At 41.5% G+C, this 18,066-nt stretch overlaps 1 protein-coding gene across 3 annotated transcripts; it reads right to left on the reverse strand.

Moving 5' to 3' along the window:
- Positions 1-196: 196 nt before the first annotated feature.
- LOC116065540 (ras-related protein Rab-37-like) lies at positions 197-17,708 on the reverse strand. Of its 3 annotated transcripts, none has more exons than XM_035996406.1 (9): positions 17,424-17,708; positions 14,070-14,180; positions 7,530-7,571; positions 5,309-5,375; positions 5,060-5,112; positions 4,559-4,624; positions 3,760-3,816; positions 3,596-3,672; positions 197-1,970 (listed from the first exon to the last, which is right to left on the reverse strand). In XM_035996406.1, exons 1-9 carry the CDS (start codon positions 17,574-17,576, stop codon positions 1,865-1,867), a joined length of 732 nt encoding a protein of 243 aa, XP_035852299.1. In that variant the 5' UTR covers positions 17,577-17,708; the 3' UTR covers positions 197-1,864. The 3 variants fall into 3 exon arrangements, with proteins under 3 accessions (XP_035852299.1, XP_031176945.1, XP_031176946.1); XM_031321085.2 differs by lacking the exons at positions 14,070-14,180; positions 17,424-17,708 and adding exons at positions 9,609-9,719; positions 11,770-12,361; XM_031321086.2 differs by lacking the exons at positions 14,070-14,180; positions 17,424-17,708 and adding an exon at positions 11,770-12,370.
- Between the last annotated feature and the right edge of the window lie 358 nt (positions 17,709-18,066).

An 18,066-nucleotide genomic window follows, 5' to 3' on the forward strand; every position in this document is an offset into this window, starting at 1 on the left:
TAAACTTTAAAAATCAGAATCAACATGTGCTGAGCCTGTCTAATTGATAAAACACTTCTTATAGTGCAACGTACTAAATAAACAGAGTAACTGCTGCCACACAGTGGCTCATTAACCTCAGCACATCCTGTAACTCCCACTCCTTACACACACGCACACACACACACGAGACTGACTTCAATAAAACAACACCACATACATTACAAAATATACTTTTTTTTTATACAACATGATAACAAAGCACTTTTTCATGGCACTTTGTGACACTCCCACCGTGACGCCTCAGAAGAGGGACAAATGTGACATCGAGCATAATGAATATTGTACAAAGAAACGAGTTACACGATGCGTGAGCAATTACAGCTTCGGTACAGCAACATCCATCGTTAAAGGAGACACAACAATGTTTGGGAGTGCCCTCTGTGTGTGTGAATGGTAAAAGGCAAATAGCATGCTTAGGAATCTCGAACCAAAGATGTGAAAATAATGATAATTATCATTTTGTATGAAGCCTGATGCAACATTGGGATGATCCTCTAGCACTATTACATGTACAGTACTTTGAATGAAGTTTCAGTGGCCCTGAATTGAATGTAGAACAGACAGACACACAGTGGGCGAGTGCCCTTAAAAAGTTGGCTTTATTCTATCTAACAGCAGTACAGATGTGAACAGATGGAATCATTTTAGCTACAATCTGACTGTGACACTGAAGTCCACTTCTCAAACGCACTGAATTATCAAAGAAAAGGCTAAAGAGATTCAGTTCACAGCCTGGTAACAGGAATAGAAACAAACTAAGAGCTGCAGGGCAAAATGCTATATCGACATCAACAATCGTATTGATTGTTCATATAAAACTGCCATTTATCAAAAGTCGGGCCTGTAAACTGCAAGATAAAAAAAAAGGCGACAGTTTTAAGAATAGGGCTGAACTTCAGTTTCTGCCGCAGGACCAAACAGAGCCCAAGTAATTAAGCTCACTGTGGACAAGGTTACGTTACTGAAGCTCAGTCTAACACCCTCCGAAAACAGTTTCATTACACACATGAAGTCAAGCTGGGTTCTGAACTATGTGCAGTACACATAAATAACAAAAACTCTTGTTGGCATATGATGTTTATACAGGTATTTTGTTTCCGTATTCTCTGGCTCCTCTTTAACTGTGACAAAATAGACAAGACTCCGTGTATTATGCTTGTTGACCCCTGCTAGCATTAGCATTAGCAAGTGCCAAGTAACGCTGTACATGAGCCAGATTTATTTCTCCTCAGTGGCAGTAAACACATCACATGGGCCCATGGAAAACTGATAGATATTTTGTACTGACACTCCAAGTTCAAGCAGAATTTGAGGGTGTTGTTACCCTTTCAGTGCAATGTGTCTGCCCATGTGGAGCGCGAACATCTCCTCTGCCCAAATAATACTCTTTGGATCACTTGGGTGCCATATTTTTCATCCAAACTGACACATTTTGAGTTTCCACCTATGCAGAATAGAAAGATAAATATATATGTTTGTCCCTGCAGATGGATATAGCATTTCAGATTGCAACTCCTGACTTGTAGTTTAATACAACTGTTACCACAAAGACCACAAACACTTCTACACATGACATAAAATAGATTTAAATTCACATTTTAAATAAGGGATTTCGGCCAATCCAGATTAACTTTCCATTCAAGCTAAAAGCTCAGTGGAGAAGGCGAGGTTGTCCGCTTCTCAGGTTTGGTGCTGGGATTGGCTTTTTCGTAAGAGAGCTGACTTTTTTTTATATATCTCGTTCCAACACCCTCCCTGCCTCTCTCTCTCTCTCTCTCTCTCTCTCTCTCTGTGTCTCTTTCTGCCTGGTGATCAGGATCAGTTACATGAGTCCACAGCAGCTAGATTTGTGCTTCTGAGACTCGATGTAGTCGTGTATCTGGAACTTGGGCTCATTCTGCTGCTGTGTCGCTCTGTGCTTCAGCTCCCTGATGGAGAGAGAGACACAGGAAGTTAGAAACAGAGGGGGTGGATGTGTGGGATGGAGCACAGACAGGGCGAGCAAATCAAGAAAATGAGAAAGGAAGAGAAATAAAAAAGAGCGAGGGAGAGAAACAACTATCTGTAGGCTACTGAGATTTAATCAAAATGCCTCTGGCATGACTCATTTAATCTAACATTCACTTAAAATACACACGAAGATAGAAAATCACACACATTACTTTCTTCCACAGCTCTGGGAACATGCTGCACAACCACTCATTTTTAGACTAAATGACAATCATTTTCACATTTCCTGCCTTTCAATAAGAAGGGTGTTTGCACAAGGAAGTCAGTCAAAGGCAGAAATTACACAGAGATCCACGGGGAGCCACAAACATGCAAAATCCCATTATAATGATTCAACAGGAACAGGCAAGGAATTAGCTAAGAACCATTAGAATATATTAGTTTTTTTTTATATTATTAGCAGGAATCATATGTGATTATGACTATATGTGAAACTATAGAAACATATATATAAAATTTCATTTTGGCCTTTCTTCTACAAGCAGAGCACAGTGTTTTTTTTTTGCACAATTGGTTTCATCACTGCAAAGGACTGTTTAAAAGAAGATGTAGCCTTTGAAGTGTAAAATATTTGTTTTGGGGATCACTTGACTTGTAAATGACTCTGGAAATTAGAAAAGTGCAAATGACTTCTTTATATGATCCCTGAGTGTATTTGTTTTGTTTCTCTCATTTAGGTGGGTGGTGGGGCGTAGAGAAAGGCCTACTCTACAGACTTTCCACCTGTCGCTTCTTTCCAGCATCTTGTAATGGAAACATGAACAAAAACTGCCACAAGGCCTCTTTAGAAAAAAAAAACACACGACCGATTAACCAATCATGTCTCTGACACTAAAAACACCTGTATTTGATTCTTCAGGGATTTCTCTCCTGTTGTGCACACACAGCACACAACAACACACAGAAGAGGGTCTTCCCCGAGCTGTTGCCACAAAGTTGGAAACATTCTATTGTGCATCATTAAGCAAATAGGCAAAATAGAGTTAGAAATATAAGGCATATAGGCAAAATTAGCATCTGATCATAAACCTCTTAAACCTGCATTCATTATTTTATTTTTCACTTGAGTGCGGTGCAACAAGCTATAAACGTACAAAATATGAATATTATAATATCAAATTATAATATTATATCCAGCAGATGCAAAAGCTACATCATCGTTCATTTGGAACCGTGTTTCTGGCCAATATTCACTCTCTTTTAGTGTTGTTTTACCAACTCCTGAGTGAATCATCGGGCTATTTAGCTGCTAAATGCTCCACTATGTTCAGCAGCTAGTTGCTAACTGTATGCCATGTTGGGCAGGGAGTGTACAGTGGGTTTTTAGAGCTTCTACAGTGATAATAGCTTTCGCTGAGTGAACCAAAACAGTAACAATTTGGGCCGGGAAGCCAAAACTAAGAGCTAAAAGAAACGCTCTGTAGAGCTGAGGAGAACTGCAGAATCAGGTGGTGATTCTCTGAGCTACACCTTTTACATTACACTTAGTCATTACATCCACTGCTTATATCAAAATATTTATCAGTGCTGCTTCAGGACTTACTTTGCTATAGCAAGAAAGGCCAGCTCCACATTGACTCCTGTCTTCGCACTGGTCTCCATAAATGGTACACCATACTCCTACGATAAAAAAAAAACATTAGACGGGTGATGGGGAGTCAGTGTCTGTTGTTGAGAATATGACCACATGGAGCCATCATACATTACCTTCGCCAGCTTCTCTCCATCCTCCTTCTTCACCACCCTATCTGCAACCATGTCTGCCTGCAAAGACCGCAGCGGGAAGAGAAAACAATGCATAACAGCGGAGATGAGGGGTCACAGATTCACCATGCCATTAGCTACAGTGATGCACCATCGTGTCAACCCACACGTCCTCTTATCTGCCGCCAGCTGCTGAGCCAGAGCTCCTTTAGACTGATGAGATGTCAGAAACTCCACCTCTGGCAGAAGAGCAGAGCGCTCCCACAGACTGATGCCGGCAGTCCTGCTGCTCTCACAGCAAATGATCTGAGCTGCTGCTATGTGACATCTCTGACCCTGCAGAAGGGCGAGTCCTGTCTGAGCCACCAGAGGGAGCTTAGAAATAGTGTATATCAGCAATGACTACGACTATGAAATCCTCTCTTTTCATCACCAGCAGCATTGTGGAGGAAATGGTTTAATTGATTCATTCATGTATTCTTCCCAGTCACAATGATCAAATTACATCACGTCAAGGGTGATAAATGAATGTTTTGATGTGGATTCTGTAAATGGGCTGCAGGGAAATTCTTCTCACAGACAAAAACATAAATCAATGAAGACAGAATTAAGACCGCAAATCGCTCGCAAATGCTAAAATAAGCGTGTGAGAGTTTGCCTTTTATGCATGTGCTGCACAGCGGAGACATTTCCTCTGGCTTTTAAGAATTCACTGTTTGAATATGATAAGAATGTGTTAAAATTGTAAAACTAGTTATCCTCCTGATCTTTATGTAACGCAAAAAAAGGAAGCTTTGCTCACCTTGTTGCCGAGCAACATGATGACCACATCCTTCTGGGCATACTCGTGTATTTCAGTCAGCCAAGCCTTTGAAAGTATAAAAGAAAGAAGGTTACAGGAGGGGGGGGGGGGGAGAAAGAAAGATTGGTCTATAAACAAAACAAATACCACCACTTAAAATCTGCATTTTCACTCTCCTCCTGAGCTGTGTATTATTACCATCCTCCAATTAATCATGGTGAGACTCAGACACTCTTATCCTTGAACACGTTTATTATTTGTCATTCCTGAAATTGGAAACTGTGTAGCGAAGCAAACGATAACATCATGTCATTTCCAAAGAGGGCTTTGAGAAAATGTTGGAGGTCCTCACAGTACTTTGCATGTAAACAGAAAGAGTGTTCAGCTTGAGAGGGTTTAGGGGGTGAAAACGAAGAGAGAAGAAAGAGAGGAGAGAGAGAGAGGGAGAGAGAAAGAAAGAGAGAGAACGAGGAAAGGGAAAGTAAATTGATACAAGCTTACCCTGATATTGTCAAACGACAGCTTGCTGGTGATATCATAAAGCAAAAGTAACGCTGTGAAAGAAAACAGAAAACCTTTATTGTTATTGCACAATGTCTTAGGCAAAACACATCAACACCTACACACACTTTCTATGCACACTTAAAAAGTACACATCTCAGCCAGCTTGCACCCTTACACCACCCGTTCCCACACACTAACACACACACATGGCACAAGGAAGTGAAAATATAAAAAGGCAAAAGTCACCCTGGGCATCTCTGTAGTAGGCGTGCGTTACGCTTCGGAATCTCTCTTGGCCAGCTGTATCCCAGATCTGCGTAACAAACCACATAATTACACAGCAGCTAACGTGGGAAAACGGAAAACTGAACCTCCTGAACAATCCGCCAACGGCTAAAGCAAAAGAATAGGGCCTACCATTATACCGCCATACAAAGCCAAAATGCAGAAACTATACTTATACTACAAGAATATAAGACCAGAATCTGACTTGTTTTTGACACAGAATAAAAAAAAAAAATCTAGAAAATAGCTTTAAAAAAAATCCTAACCAACAGTCAAAGCAAGAGAGCCACATTTTGCTAGTTCCAGCTGGTCAGATAGATAGATGGCCCCAGCTAGCTGCTGAAGCTAAATTGACTTTTGTACCTAGTTGTTTCCTGTAAATGAAATACATCAATTATGTCAAACTAACATATTGGTAATTATAATTACTTGGTACACGCTAGAAGGTGGGATAAGTAGCCTAGCTTTGCATAGCACGGACCTGAACATCTTTGCAGCAATCAGGCAACAACTAATGCAGAAACATACCATTATACTGTCTACAAGCCAAATGTCTATATATTTACAAAAAAAATTCTTTAAGGTCCCATGGCATGAAAATGTCACTTTATGAGGTTTTTTAACATCAATATGCGTTCCCCCTATGGTCCCCCAGTGGCTAGAAATGGCGATAGGTGTAAAGCGAGCCCTGGGTATCCTGCTCTGCCTTTGAGAAAATGAAAGCTCAGATGGGCCGATCTGGAATCTTCTCCTTATGAGGTTATAAGGAGCAAGGTTACCTCCCCTTTCTCTGCTTTCCCACCCAGAGAATTTGGCCCACCCATGAGAAAGAGAGAGACATCATGGCTTTCAAATGAGCAAAGTGGCAGTTGGTCAAGGCCACACCCCCACCCTCCACCTTGCCCCCCCCCCTCTCCTCCTCAATAGCTACAGACACAGAAATGGCACATACTAAGGAAAGCTCATTGTGGGACTGGCTCTAGTGGCTGTAATTCTGCACCAAGGCTGAATTTCGGGAAAGAGACTTCAGATACAGTATTAGGGCATCACTAAGGTCTATATAAAAGAGACTTCAGATACAGTATTAGGGGACCACTAAGGTCTATATAAAAGAGACTTCAGATACAGTATTAGGGGACCACTAAGGTCTATATAAAAGAGACTTCAGATACAGTATTAGGGGACCACTAAGGTCTATATAAAAGCATCCAAAGAGCACCATATCATGTGACCTTTAAAACCGGATTTTGATTTGATGTTGTTTGTCTATGCCATTTATCTGTAACAAAAAAAAAACAACTGCAGAAAACAGCCAAAAAACAAACCAAACCGTGAAACCGCTGGCTGTTAAAGCTACATTTACTTTTGGTCCTGTAGCTGTTTCCTATAATTGAAATACATCAATTTCAATTACAGGGTGAAACTTACACCTTGCTAGTTTAGTTATTCATATAGACATGGGCCTAAATAAGGTAAAGCTGGTCATAGAGAATGAAAACAGGCTAAAAGGCAGGCTAACTAGCCTAGCTTAGTAAAGTAGCAATAACTGCCATCGGGCTATTGACTCTAGTGGAGTCTTGATTTGAAGGTTAAGCTTCTTTAAATCACATATTTACATGTATTCAATTACATTAATAAAGGTAATTATTAAATAGTAGTTGGAAAGCTGAGAGAACACACTGTGTTTGCTGTTACTGTGTTTTCCTCATATTAGTAGAGTGCAGTTTTTAGGTCGTATCTATGTAATCATTGGTTCAAATAAACATGAAATGACAGTATTACATCCTATTAATCTGTTACACTGTTTATCCAGTCAGCCTAAAAATTTGAAAGCCTTTTCCCTCAACTTTAGCTTTCACGTATTTCCATTCTATAGTGTAGACTCGTGGTGGTAAAGTCTATTTTGGAATTAGGAACAGGATTGTATTACGTTTAAGGCCCGTGCAAGAACATAAAAAATATAAGGATTTACTCAAGCTAGCAAAGGAATCTAAATTTGGCACCTCCCACTCAGTGTGGAATGAACAGGTTATGATGATAGACGGGTATGTGCCTTAGATTAACAGTTTGCTGCTGGCACGTAACCCTGCAGAGTTGCTCATATTACTACAATATCAGAGACTTTGACTGGATTGGCACGGCAAACAATGACTGTCAAGTCAGAAAAGGCCCATGTTCTCACCTGGAGTTTGACTTTCAGGTTGTCGACATCCACCACTTTATTCTGCAGAAACGAGAAGAGCTGTGAGAGTCTGACAATCCAACATATGCTTTAAAGACTGGAGTGCTGTGAAAAACTCCACAGAAATGAATGAGGAACATCACGGCAGACTAAAAAAAGCTTAAGAGACTCAGCATGTGGTAAAAGAAACACGATCAACTAAAAGTGGCTTTGAATGCTGGCAGAGAAAGTAATTTGCAACACCCACACAACAACAAGGTCCTGGGATTAGACTTAATTACACAACAGCGAGAACGACGACTGGCAGCATAACAACTGACTCCCCCGTTATTTCCTGCAGCACCGTAGGGGTGCCCTCTGATTTCCTGTAGAGAAAAGATTGGCTTAAAATAGTTTAGGGACACTGCTAAAAAACAAGCTAAATGTAGTGACTGAAAGTGTTGAATTAGGAGTGAAGTACAAATAAAGGTTGAGGTAACATGCAGGATTTTAACATGCATGCTCCAACATGCAACAACAGAAACACAGGTTCTCCCATGGTCTGTTTCATGGGGGCTGGGGGTTATTTTTGTTACCATGACCTGCAACAGCAACAGGCCGGGTCACAACCACATTTCAACTCTGCACAGCAAAAACCACCAAAGGGAGATTGAGGAAGTGCTGCAGAACATTTGCTAGTCACAGCAAATGTTCTGCAGCTTCCTCAATCACTTCATATCAGTGACAGGTCATCACAAACAGCCCCGGCCTTTCCTGTGAACGCAACGGAAATGCACCCGAAATAAATACCGACAGAGTTACACAGTAACAAAGGAAACCTCTGCAATGTGTGCAAAGCTAAATCTGCCACCTTCTGAATCCTCTCAAAATGGATATGGTTCAACCCCTGCATTAGTTGCCATGGGTTTCCATTTTTACCCTCAATTATGACGTGAGAGGAGCCTGCATGCTGAGTAACTGCTACAAGGAAGCATGCCGAAAATAGACCGGCCATGTTACAAGCTGCCACAACAGCCTGCCTGCCTGCCTATCCATGCACAAAAGACAACCTCAGCATATTGACTCAACTGCTCCTCTCAGTTGACTCGGTTTCTAAGCAGCTTTGCCCCTTTTCATAAACATAAGTGAGAAAACGGAAATTGCTTACATTACATTAATTCTTCTGAATGAATACTGTGACAGTAAATCCATCATGTTTTTTTCCCAATGAATTTAAGTGTAAACCAGTGTCAGTTCCGTTTTTAATGCATTTTATGAATGGGTATTGGCTGCGGTCTTTGTTGCTTTTGCTTGAGTCGTGGCAAGATGAAATCCATGCTTCTGAATAGACAACGTCCATATAGCTGTCAGACATCCATTTCGCTCTCTTTTGTCTACACCACCATCCAAAGAAGACGATACATCACTAATGCAACACAATTTCCTCCTCAAGCCGGATCTACTTGACTGCAATTAGTGTAAGTGTTTTGCCTTCATTGGAGGGAAACAGCAGGTCAAAACACTCACTCCAAACAGCATATTTTCAAGTTCACCCCTGCAGAGGAAGATTTACAGTAGAAATCTGAGTTCTGAATTCAGCAAGAGTCACTGCGTGGGTCTGTGTGTCTGTGTGTGTGTGTGTGTGTGTGTGTGTGTGTGTGTGTGTGCATGAGGTATATGTGACTGGGTAGGAGCTCGTCTGTCAGCAGTGTGACTCCTCCAGGACCGTGTTGAGCTGCAGCCAATCTTTCCAGGAGACAGAGACGTGGGCAGGCATCTGCCAAGGCATTTATGAAGCCATCCACAGAGCCTTACAGTACAAGTGGTCTGCGAACTTGACTGATTGGTGGGAGGATTTGTACATTTGGTGCTATCATCGCAGAATGACAAAGTGTTCTGCGCTGAAATAAGGTGATAATTGTGCCGCAGTCACTTAAACAAGTGGATCCCTTGTTGCTTTGTAATTATCATTAGGTTGTTTTTTTCAGATGCTAAATGTTCCCTCATAATAGTAACGAGAATAGGCTATAACACAAACATAGAAATAACAAACAGTATAATGAGTCATTTTGCGAGACTGTTTGATAGCTTCTCTCTCACCCTAAAGTCTATTCCAACGGTGGATATAAAGTTGCCTCCCAGAAATGCCCCATCTTTAAAGCGCACCAAGGCACACGTCTTCCCCACGGACGAGTCACCCAGCAGCATCACCTAGAGCAAACCCACCACCAGAGAAGAAGGACAACAGGTTACAGCTGGCAATAAAAAAAAACCAAAAACATGACTGACAGCTTGTACGTGAAGAATTACAGTCTCCCCTGAAGAGGAACTTAAACAGGAGGGACGTGTTGCATAAATGATTTTGCAACTGAATGAGGAAAAATATTTCACAAATGGGATCATGATGTTTGAGTCAGATGTTGTGCAATGTCTTATTTTGGTAAGATTTAAGTGCTCATATTATGCTTTTTGGCTGTTCCCCTTTCCTTTATTGCATTATATATCTTTTTGTGCACGTTATAGGTTTACAGAGTGAAAAAGTCTAAAGTCCACCTCAAAGGGACTTACCATCACCAACAGACAACACTGTTCACAAACTGCTCCAAACAGCTCTATTGTAGTCCAGCCTTTACTTCAGAGACAAACGTGCGTCACTTTGTAACACACGTTATAATAATAGACAGTTTTATAATTACAATTAATGGACAAAGCGACGCTGTAGATTTCCACGGAGACCAGTGAAGTCTATTAGAAGAACTTTTCTGGTGATGGCTGAGCGTTACTGCTCAGCCTCCAACTGAGCTTGACGGCGTAAATGTGTCGTGAGCAACCTGTCTGAAAGTTGGAAGTCTTCTGGTAGCTGTGCCAGGAGAAATCTCCAATCAATCCCAATCTTGCAGAGACGGAGAGCGTAGGTATATGTGAGGAGATAACATGGGCACAGGCTAATTATTGCTAACTAAAATGCTAGTTAACATTAGTAATTAAAGCAAAACAGCTAATGCAAGTCGAAACTGCCTGCGAGCTTCTCCTGTACTATACGGTAATTCCTCTACTATGCGACAGTAAGTCGCGTGGTTATGACACAATCGTTAGCCTATTTTTACAAAAACCTCTGCTATGGAGCCATAACGTGAGGTACAAGGTAATAATAATAATTATTGGCTGTCAAAGTGGCGCCAAAATGAATGGGAGTCAATGGAATGCTAACGGTGGGTGATGGCTTGATAGCAAAAAAAAATGGCTCTATAGGAGGTACGGTTTGTGGACGCTGGCTTACCCCCTTGGTTATAATGCTCGCCTAGCTGCTAGCATGGCACTCCCTCATACTCTGCAACTGACTAGCTAGCAGTACCTACTGCGCATGTGCGGCTCCCAACAAAGATGGAACAGAAGTGTGATGTCTCACTCTGTAGCTAAAACAGAGAGCTCAACACAGGGTGAAAAGAGGAGCTGCAGCAATGTGCAGTACAACAAATACATGGTGTTTTCTGAAAATTAAACCACATAAACCTATTCTGGTACAACCTCTCAAAACAATTATGAACCTGTAAATGAGCATAATATGAGCACTTTAATGTTATAATATGGCAAATACAACTAAAGATAGTGTTGTGATCCACTGTATGTCTGAGCTGACACTCCAGAGAGGACTCAAGATGTTTGAACAAAATCTCTAATTTAATCTCTCATTATTGTGCATTCAAAACTAATCAGCATAACAACAACAGGATGTGTAATTATGCAATCCATCCAGCAGTTATTCACACATTGAGTCATAGCTGCATGCACATACAGTGTTCATAGATAACAATGCAATTAAACTTGAATTTAACTTTGTCTTCTGTCGGTGGGTCTTGAGTAGACAGTTACAGGTGTGCCTGTGCAGCTCTTGTAAATATTTAATGGGATGGAGCAACAAGTACACCCTCAGCAAATATTTGCCTATCAGTAAGGGCGGACAAAGCACCCTCGAGACATTTAAAGGCTCAGAGAGACTTCTTCAAATCAAATCGATGACTAGCCATCATTGCCCGTTTAACAAGGAGAATGCATAAGGACAGGCTAATCAACTGTTAGTTAAATGTGTTTGACTCAGTAAGCTCATTCTCCAGATGTGGAGAGTCAACAGTCATGTTGTTGCAGCAGACACCCAGGTGTTTCTGTGTTAAACCTACAGTACATTTAGACACCTGTTCCACGAGCAGCACCACAAACAAAAACAAAAACAAAAAGCAACGCACAAGACGGAAATACACACCTTGAAGGCAATATCATAATACTCGTTAACAGAAGCGCATCTCTCCAACACATATTTTGATGTTCCGTTTTTAGCCTGCTTGTCCGTCAACGATGTCTTTCTTGTGGACATCGCAATGTCAAGGGGGGGAAAAAGAAAAGCGCAGGCTAAAGAAAAGCCAAAGCCCAGTTATCTCCGAGATGTGTCCAAAGAAAGACGCGCGCGGTGTCTGTGAGATCTCCGCCACTCAGTCCCGGTCTCCGCCAGCCTCCAGCCCCTTTGCTCGCATTACTGCGCGTGGCCACAAAATGATCACAAGGCGCTTTCCGGGGAGAGAGAGAGAGAGAGAGAGGGAGAGAGAAAAAAAAAAACAATCACACCTTTAATATCGCACTGGATGCGACAGGTCAAAAACTTGCAAAACAATCAGTGGCAGGCAGCGCTTCGGCGTCTGCATCCACCGGTCAAAAAAAAAAAAAGCGGTGATGACTAGCAGGCGGAAACCTTTCTCTGCATCCTGGCGTGGACAGGTGGTTATCTGAGCACGTGAGGATGCCGACAGCTCTAACAACTCTGTGTTTTCTTATGAGTGAAAACACCAGTGTCTTTTCAGGCTAAAATTGTCCCCCAATAACAGCCTGCGGGGGTCAGGCGCGCTGATGGCGGACTCATCCGCCACAGGTGGTGCTCGGTCATTGAGAGGGTCCGGGAGGAGAGCAGAGAGGAGGAAAGATGCTCAAATGTGACAGTCTATTAGTTTACATGCACTTGACGTGAATTTACTCAAGATAGATCAAACTGTTCTTGGTGCGTAAAATGGCACACGAACCTGGTCCAAAAACCTTTTTCCAAACATGTAAATGCGGACAAGACCATCTTATATTACCATAAAGTAGTTCTTATCCTTTCTTCTTGTTGTAGCTTCTTTATCAACCCATTTGTTTTCATAAAAAAAACTTTCATCACAGCAGGCAAACAAAGAAACAATGATCCAAGTCTCTTCTTGTCAAGAACATATGATTCTATAATCAAAATTCCTTCATTTAATTAGCATGTTATAGGCTACATGTCTAAAACGGTTTCACTGAGTGCAAAAGTCTGAAAATAATTAATCTTTTCCTGCAGTGTTTGTCTCCCCCCAGTGTTCAAGTCAAGTCTCCACTCCTCTCTGTGGTGACAGGACTCATGACACATGGTCAGAGATGATTTATGTTATATAACTGACATGCAATCTCTTGTCTGAACATATGAACTCATCACTCTGTGTCACGGGCAGCTGCAGGCAACATCTCACCCCCTCTGACATGAACATGAAACATGCATTTGTAAATGGAGCTGATTGAATGGTTGATTAAATTATGATTATTATTATTATGATTGTTCCTGTATGTTAGTCTGGAACCCACTGCCTTATCATTTATGGTAGTTTATAAGAAATTAGTGAAGAGAAGTACATCTGAAAAGAGGCTGAAAAGATTGAAATAAAGGTGAAAGTTTATAATCAAATTATATAAAAATGAAGATGTTTACCTTCTCTGCATTTAAGGAAAAGAAAAATAAAGATGAAAATACAAAATGATCAAAGTCTGTCTTACCCTTGACTTTAAATTCAGTACACATATGCAGCTGAGTGACTTATTTTGTTTCTGCAGGGTTTTTTTTTAAGCATGAATCATACACTACCACAATCTTATGCTAATGCGAAATGGCAAAGCCAATTTTATACTTTCTCAAATATTTCTGCCTTCTAGGGCTGCTCTAAAGGCAATGACACAAAGCCAAAGTTATCAGCTGAAGAATCATCCATTAAATGAGCCATACGTCTTTCCTGTTTGGTCTCCTTTTTGCCTGCACAGAGTGAAACCAACCTCGCCTGTCACAAAACATTAAATCACTCTAGTTTAAAACAGCCTGCTGCCATGCCTTTCATTAGCAGTGCTGTCTTCACACTAGCTTAATCATCTCTCTCTCTCTCACACACACACACACACACACACACACACACACACACACACACACACACACACACACACACACACACACACACACACACACACACACAGTGTTAAGGGTCGTAATTAATGCAGTGAGAAGATGCAACATGCCCCACTGGAGAACAGCACTGATTCATGCTGCAGCAGAGAAATGCATAAGATTTGCTTCACTGTCACGTCACCACTTAAGTACAAACAGCACATCGCAGCGACATGTCCTTCTCATCACTCGAGTGAAGTCAACAGCATTACAGGGAGGAGGGGGGAGCAGGAGGGAGAGAAAACATGCCACGGAGGGTGTGTAGAGAGCAGGAAGTGTGGACTCACTGTGAAACCAACGCCGACAGTGGCGGTGAAGGACCCTGCGATGAAGTTGCCCTGGTCGAACTGCACCAGCAGAGAGGTCTTGCCCACTCCGCTGTCTCCCACGAGAATCGTCTGCAGAGAGTCACAGAGAGATGCGACATCATGTTTCCACTGCTGCCTCCTGTCATATAACCTGAGGCCATGTACACTGTGTGTGGGCATGTTGTGTAGGTTACTGTACACGTTCACCTGTTGCTCAGTGCACAGCTCGGTGTTTTGTAATGCAATGTGATGGCTGAATGCCTGCAAGAGGGAAAGGCAATGTACAGCGGTGAACTGGGAAGGTACTGGAGGATGTGTGTGTGTGTGTGTGTGTGTGTGTTTGGGCCTGAAATTGTGTCACTGTATTAGCGATGGCTACTCACATCTCAGGCTGATGTTCTGCATTTGTTCTTGCACCCACAAGGGAACACTAACCACAGGTGGAAAGTAACATTAACTCAAGTACTATACTGTGCAATTTTACCTTCATTATTTCCATTTTATGCAACTTTATTCTTCCATTTCACTACATTTCAGAGAGTAATATTGTACTTTTTACTCAACTACAACATTTTACAAAAAAAGCATAAATTAGAGGTAGGTAAAGAAAAAGATATTACATACGTGTGACCCTTGGAACCCCTAGGTTGGGAAACAATGGACTAAATGAAAATACCTAACAGTATATAAAGTTATTTAAACTAGCTCCACCTCAACAGTAAAATGTTGCTTCCACAATGACATCACTATTAACAATCTATGCAATATCAGTCACAGTCCTCTTCTGCTGAACACTTACTTTTGATACTTTAAGTACATTTAGCTGATTGTCCTTCTGTACTTTTACTTAGTTTAAATATGATTTTAAATGCAGATCTTGTACCTTGTAATGGAGTATTTCTATATAGCTTTATTCTTATACTCAAATCAAGGAACTGAGTTCCACCACTGTTAAAAAAAAAAAAAAAACTCTCTCTCTCTCACACACACACACACACACACACACACACACACACACACACACACACACACACACACACACACACACACACATACGTGTGTGATAACCCTCAGTGCTCATGGCCGAGGGTGATGCGTCACCCCACCAGGGATCTGCTGATTTGACAGCACTGGACGTAGGCATTATTTGGCCTTGTCGCCATGGTTATTGTGTCATTGAAGGCGACTGGGGGTGTCCAGCAGCAGATGCCTCTTTTGTTGACATTTATCAAACCCCTACTCCTCTTCCTCTTCCTCCTCCTCCTCCAGCAGGCCGGCCCCACTGCCTGCCTCTTATCAGCAGTCTCAAAGAGCACACATGCTGTGCAGCATTACAGCAGGCAGCGCTCTGCAGCTCGCAATACGTTCAATTTAATCACTGACACCCACGAGTTCTGCACGTTTGACTTTGCTCTCCCATTAAAAACATAACATTGATCCAGTTTGAGCAGATATACAGGATGAAAACGCGAGACTATCTGGTGCTTTAAAGTGGATGCTTGCAGAGCTCTCTTTGAAGATGTAGCCTCCTAAAATGCTGAGGAAAGCAACCATTTTTATGCTGAAAATACAGATAAAAGCTTCAGAAATTCAGCAAATAGACAGTGGACATTTTCAAACAAAGCACATAGAATATAAATAATATAGGATGCTTGTTTCGTTTTTGAATAGCAGGCATTAAGAGAAATGTTTTTCTTTTCTCATAGTGGGAGAAGCACAAATTTGCCCTGAAGTACAAATGATGCAGACCAGAGGCAAGCTGCTGTGTCCATGATCACTGTTTGTGCAGTGTTTAGCTGGCCACTGTGAAATCAACATATTACTATTTCATGCATCCTTCATCAAATTTGAATGCTGGCATGTAAATGTGGAGAACAGAGCAGCAGCGAGGGGGCAGTTTATCTCCAGGAAACACATGTGGGACTGAATGTATGTATGCAGTAAGGATGGAGGTGGATGTATGTGGAGGGGGGGAGGGGGGGGGAGGGGGGGTTACTGTGACAAGTGCCCTATAGGGGTAGAGATGCTGAATACTGTACATCTTCATGGAAACATGACATTCCTCAGAGTTGTTTGGGTTCATCAAGAGCGAGCCCCAGAGATGTCCCATAATGAGATGTTACCATGAAAATGCCGAGTGGAAGCCCAAGACTCTCGTATGTGCAAGTGTCCAGTGAATCCAGTGGATGGTAATTTGGTAAGTATCTACACTTAAGGACAACATCATATCATACATAAATCATTGCCCAGCAGTGGTTACTTAAATAACACCTTTTATATCATTTTTTGTACTTTTTGAATGACTTTGCCAAATGTATATTTTGTCCACAGATTCAGGATGAACACAGGTCCTTAACGAGATGTTTTTCCTTTAAAAAGGTTAATTCATGTGGCCAGGTTAGCTCAGTTGGTAGAGCAGGCGCACATATGTAGAGGTGTATGCCGGTTTGAGTCCGACCTGTGACAATTTCCTGCATGTCTTCCCCCTCTCTCTTCCCCTATAATGTCTAGCTGTTCTATCCATTAAAGGCGGAAATGCCCAAAAAAAATCTTTAAAAAAAAAAAGTAAATTTATCTCAAAGAACTTATAGCCAGGCTTGAGCAGTGCTGTGTGGAGCAGAAAGAGGACGTGTCTTTACTTTCATGTTTCCCAACCATTCAGCAGATGTCTTTAAATGGTGATAACTTTACATTCAGCCTTCACATTAGAGTTTATAAGACCACATCTCATTTCATGTGTACCAAGTTCCTTCTTGTCTGACAATGAGCACTTCTGACAAGATTTTGGGATATACGTTTTTGTATATTACAGTGTATTCTCAAAGACATCTCTTGAAGCACATTTTCCAAGAGTACTTCAAAGTGTATTAGGTATTTTAAAAATCCAATTGATTTGAAGAGATCTGAGAGCTGTGTAGTGTCTGGCAGGCTGCGACCCTGCTAAACAAATATAACCAGAAATGTGATTTCTGAGCAAGCAGGAGTTTGTTCTAGCCTCACACGTAATGCGCTACTTATTTTGCAAATATTGAACGGTTGAGAAGGGAAGCTTATACAGGGATCAAATCATCAAAATAGCTGCAGTATTAAAGCAGTACAAGTCCTGTCACAGACTGTAGAAACATGCTTTTAATTGTCAGTGGGTATGTCTTTATATGCAGTGGGAGCACACTTAACATTTTTTTACAACTGGGCTCACCATAAATTAGAAATATTTTGAAAAATGACTAAAATCATTAATTTCGAGACTAGACCAGCTGTAATTCTGCATCTGTGACAATTTCAGCCTTGATAAATTCTAATCAGGACTCATAGAAGTAGTGAATGGATCACCTTGTGCGTCAGGTCTTCATTATAGGGGAAGGTGTTGGACGTGGGAGTCTGTCCGTCCTCTGTGTCCGTGTCCACGGCAGATGACCCGTAAGCACTGTCCGAGGAAACCAGCTTCACCTCCTCCTGCTTCTGTGTTTCCCACGTGTCCTCCATCTTGTTTGTTCTCTGGCTTAAACGTGGTTTCTGTTCAAAAGCAGATGAGCTTCTGCAAACAAACTAAACGTTTAAACTTCCTCTCCTTCAGCTTTGTCCGTCTGTCATCACATCCTGCGCTCCTCCTTCTCTGCATGCCTCGGGTTCATATCCTGAACAAAGACACTAAATATTTATATGAAAGCGTCCAAGTCGGAAACAAAAACAAATGTGTAGTTTACAGTATTTATGAGGTGAATAAACCATGTTGGGTATATCTACAAGGAAGTGACAACCAGGAAGCGTCCAGCACCCTGGAGAGCGCCTCTCCTTCAAATAAACATGTCCTATCTCCATCTGCTTTAAAGGGAAAGAAACCGTAGAAACCCAGTGACAACAGTTAATTTAAGACAAAAAGTTGAATATAAGTAGAATCTGAAATATAAAAAAACACCAAGAACTATGCCACAATTCAGTTAGAGATGAAATATGTGGTAGGGAAAAAACTATG

This window comes from Sander lucioperca, chromosome 21, assembly GCF_008315115.2.
Source record: "Sander lucioperca isolate FBNREF2018 chromosome 21, SLUC_FBN_1.2, whole genome shotgun sequence".
Lineage (NCBI taxonomy): Eukaryota > Metazoa > Chordata > Actinopteri > Perciformes > Percidae > Sander > Sander lucioperca.

Excerpts from the sequence above, each read along its gene's own strand:
- LOC116065540 (XM_035996406.1), bottom strand. The coding sequence starts at position 17,576 with ATGGAGGACACGTGGGAAACACAGAAGCAGGAGGAGGTGAAGCTGGTT. Across the intron at positions 14,181-17,423 it reads ATGAAGACCTGACGCACAAG|ACGATTCTCGTGGGAGACAG; the intron begins GTGATCCATTCA and ends GACTCTCTGCAG. Across the intron at positions 4,625-5,059 it reads TGTCGTTTGACAATATCAGG|GCTTGGCTGACTGAAATACA; the intron begins GTAAGCTTGTAT and ends ATACTTTCAAAG.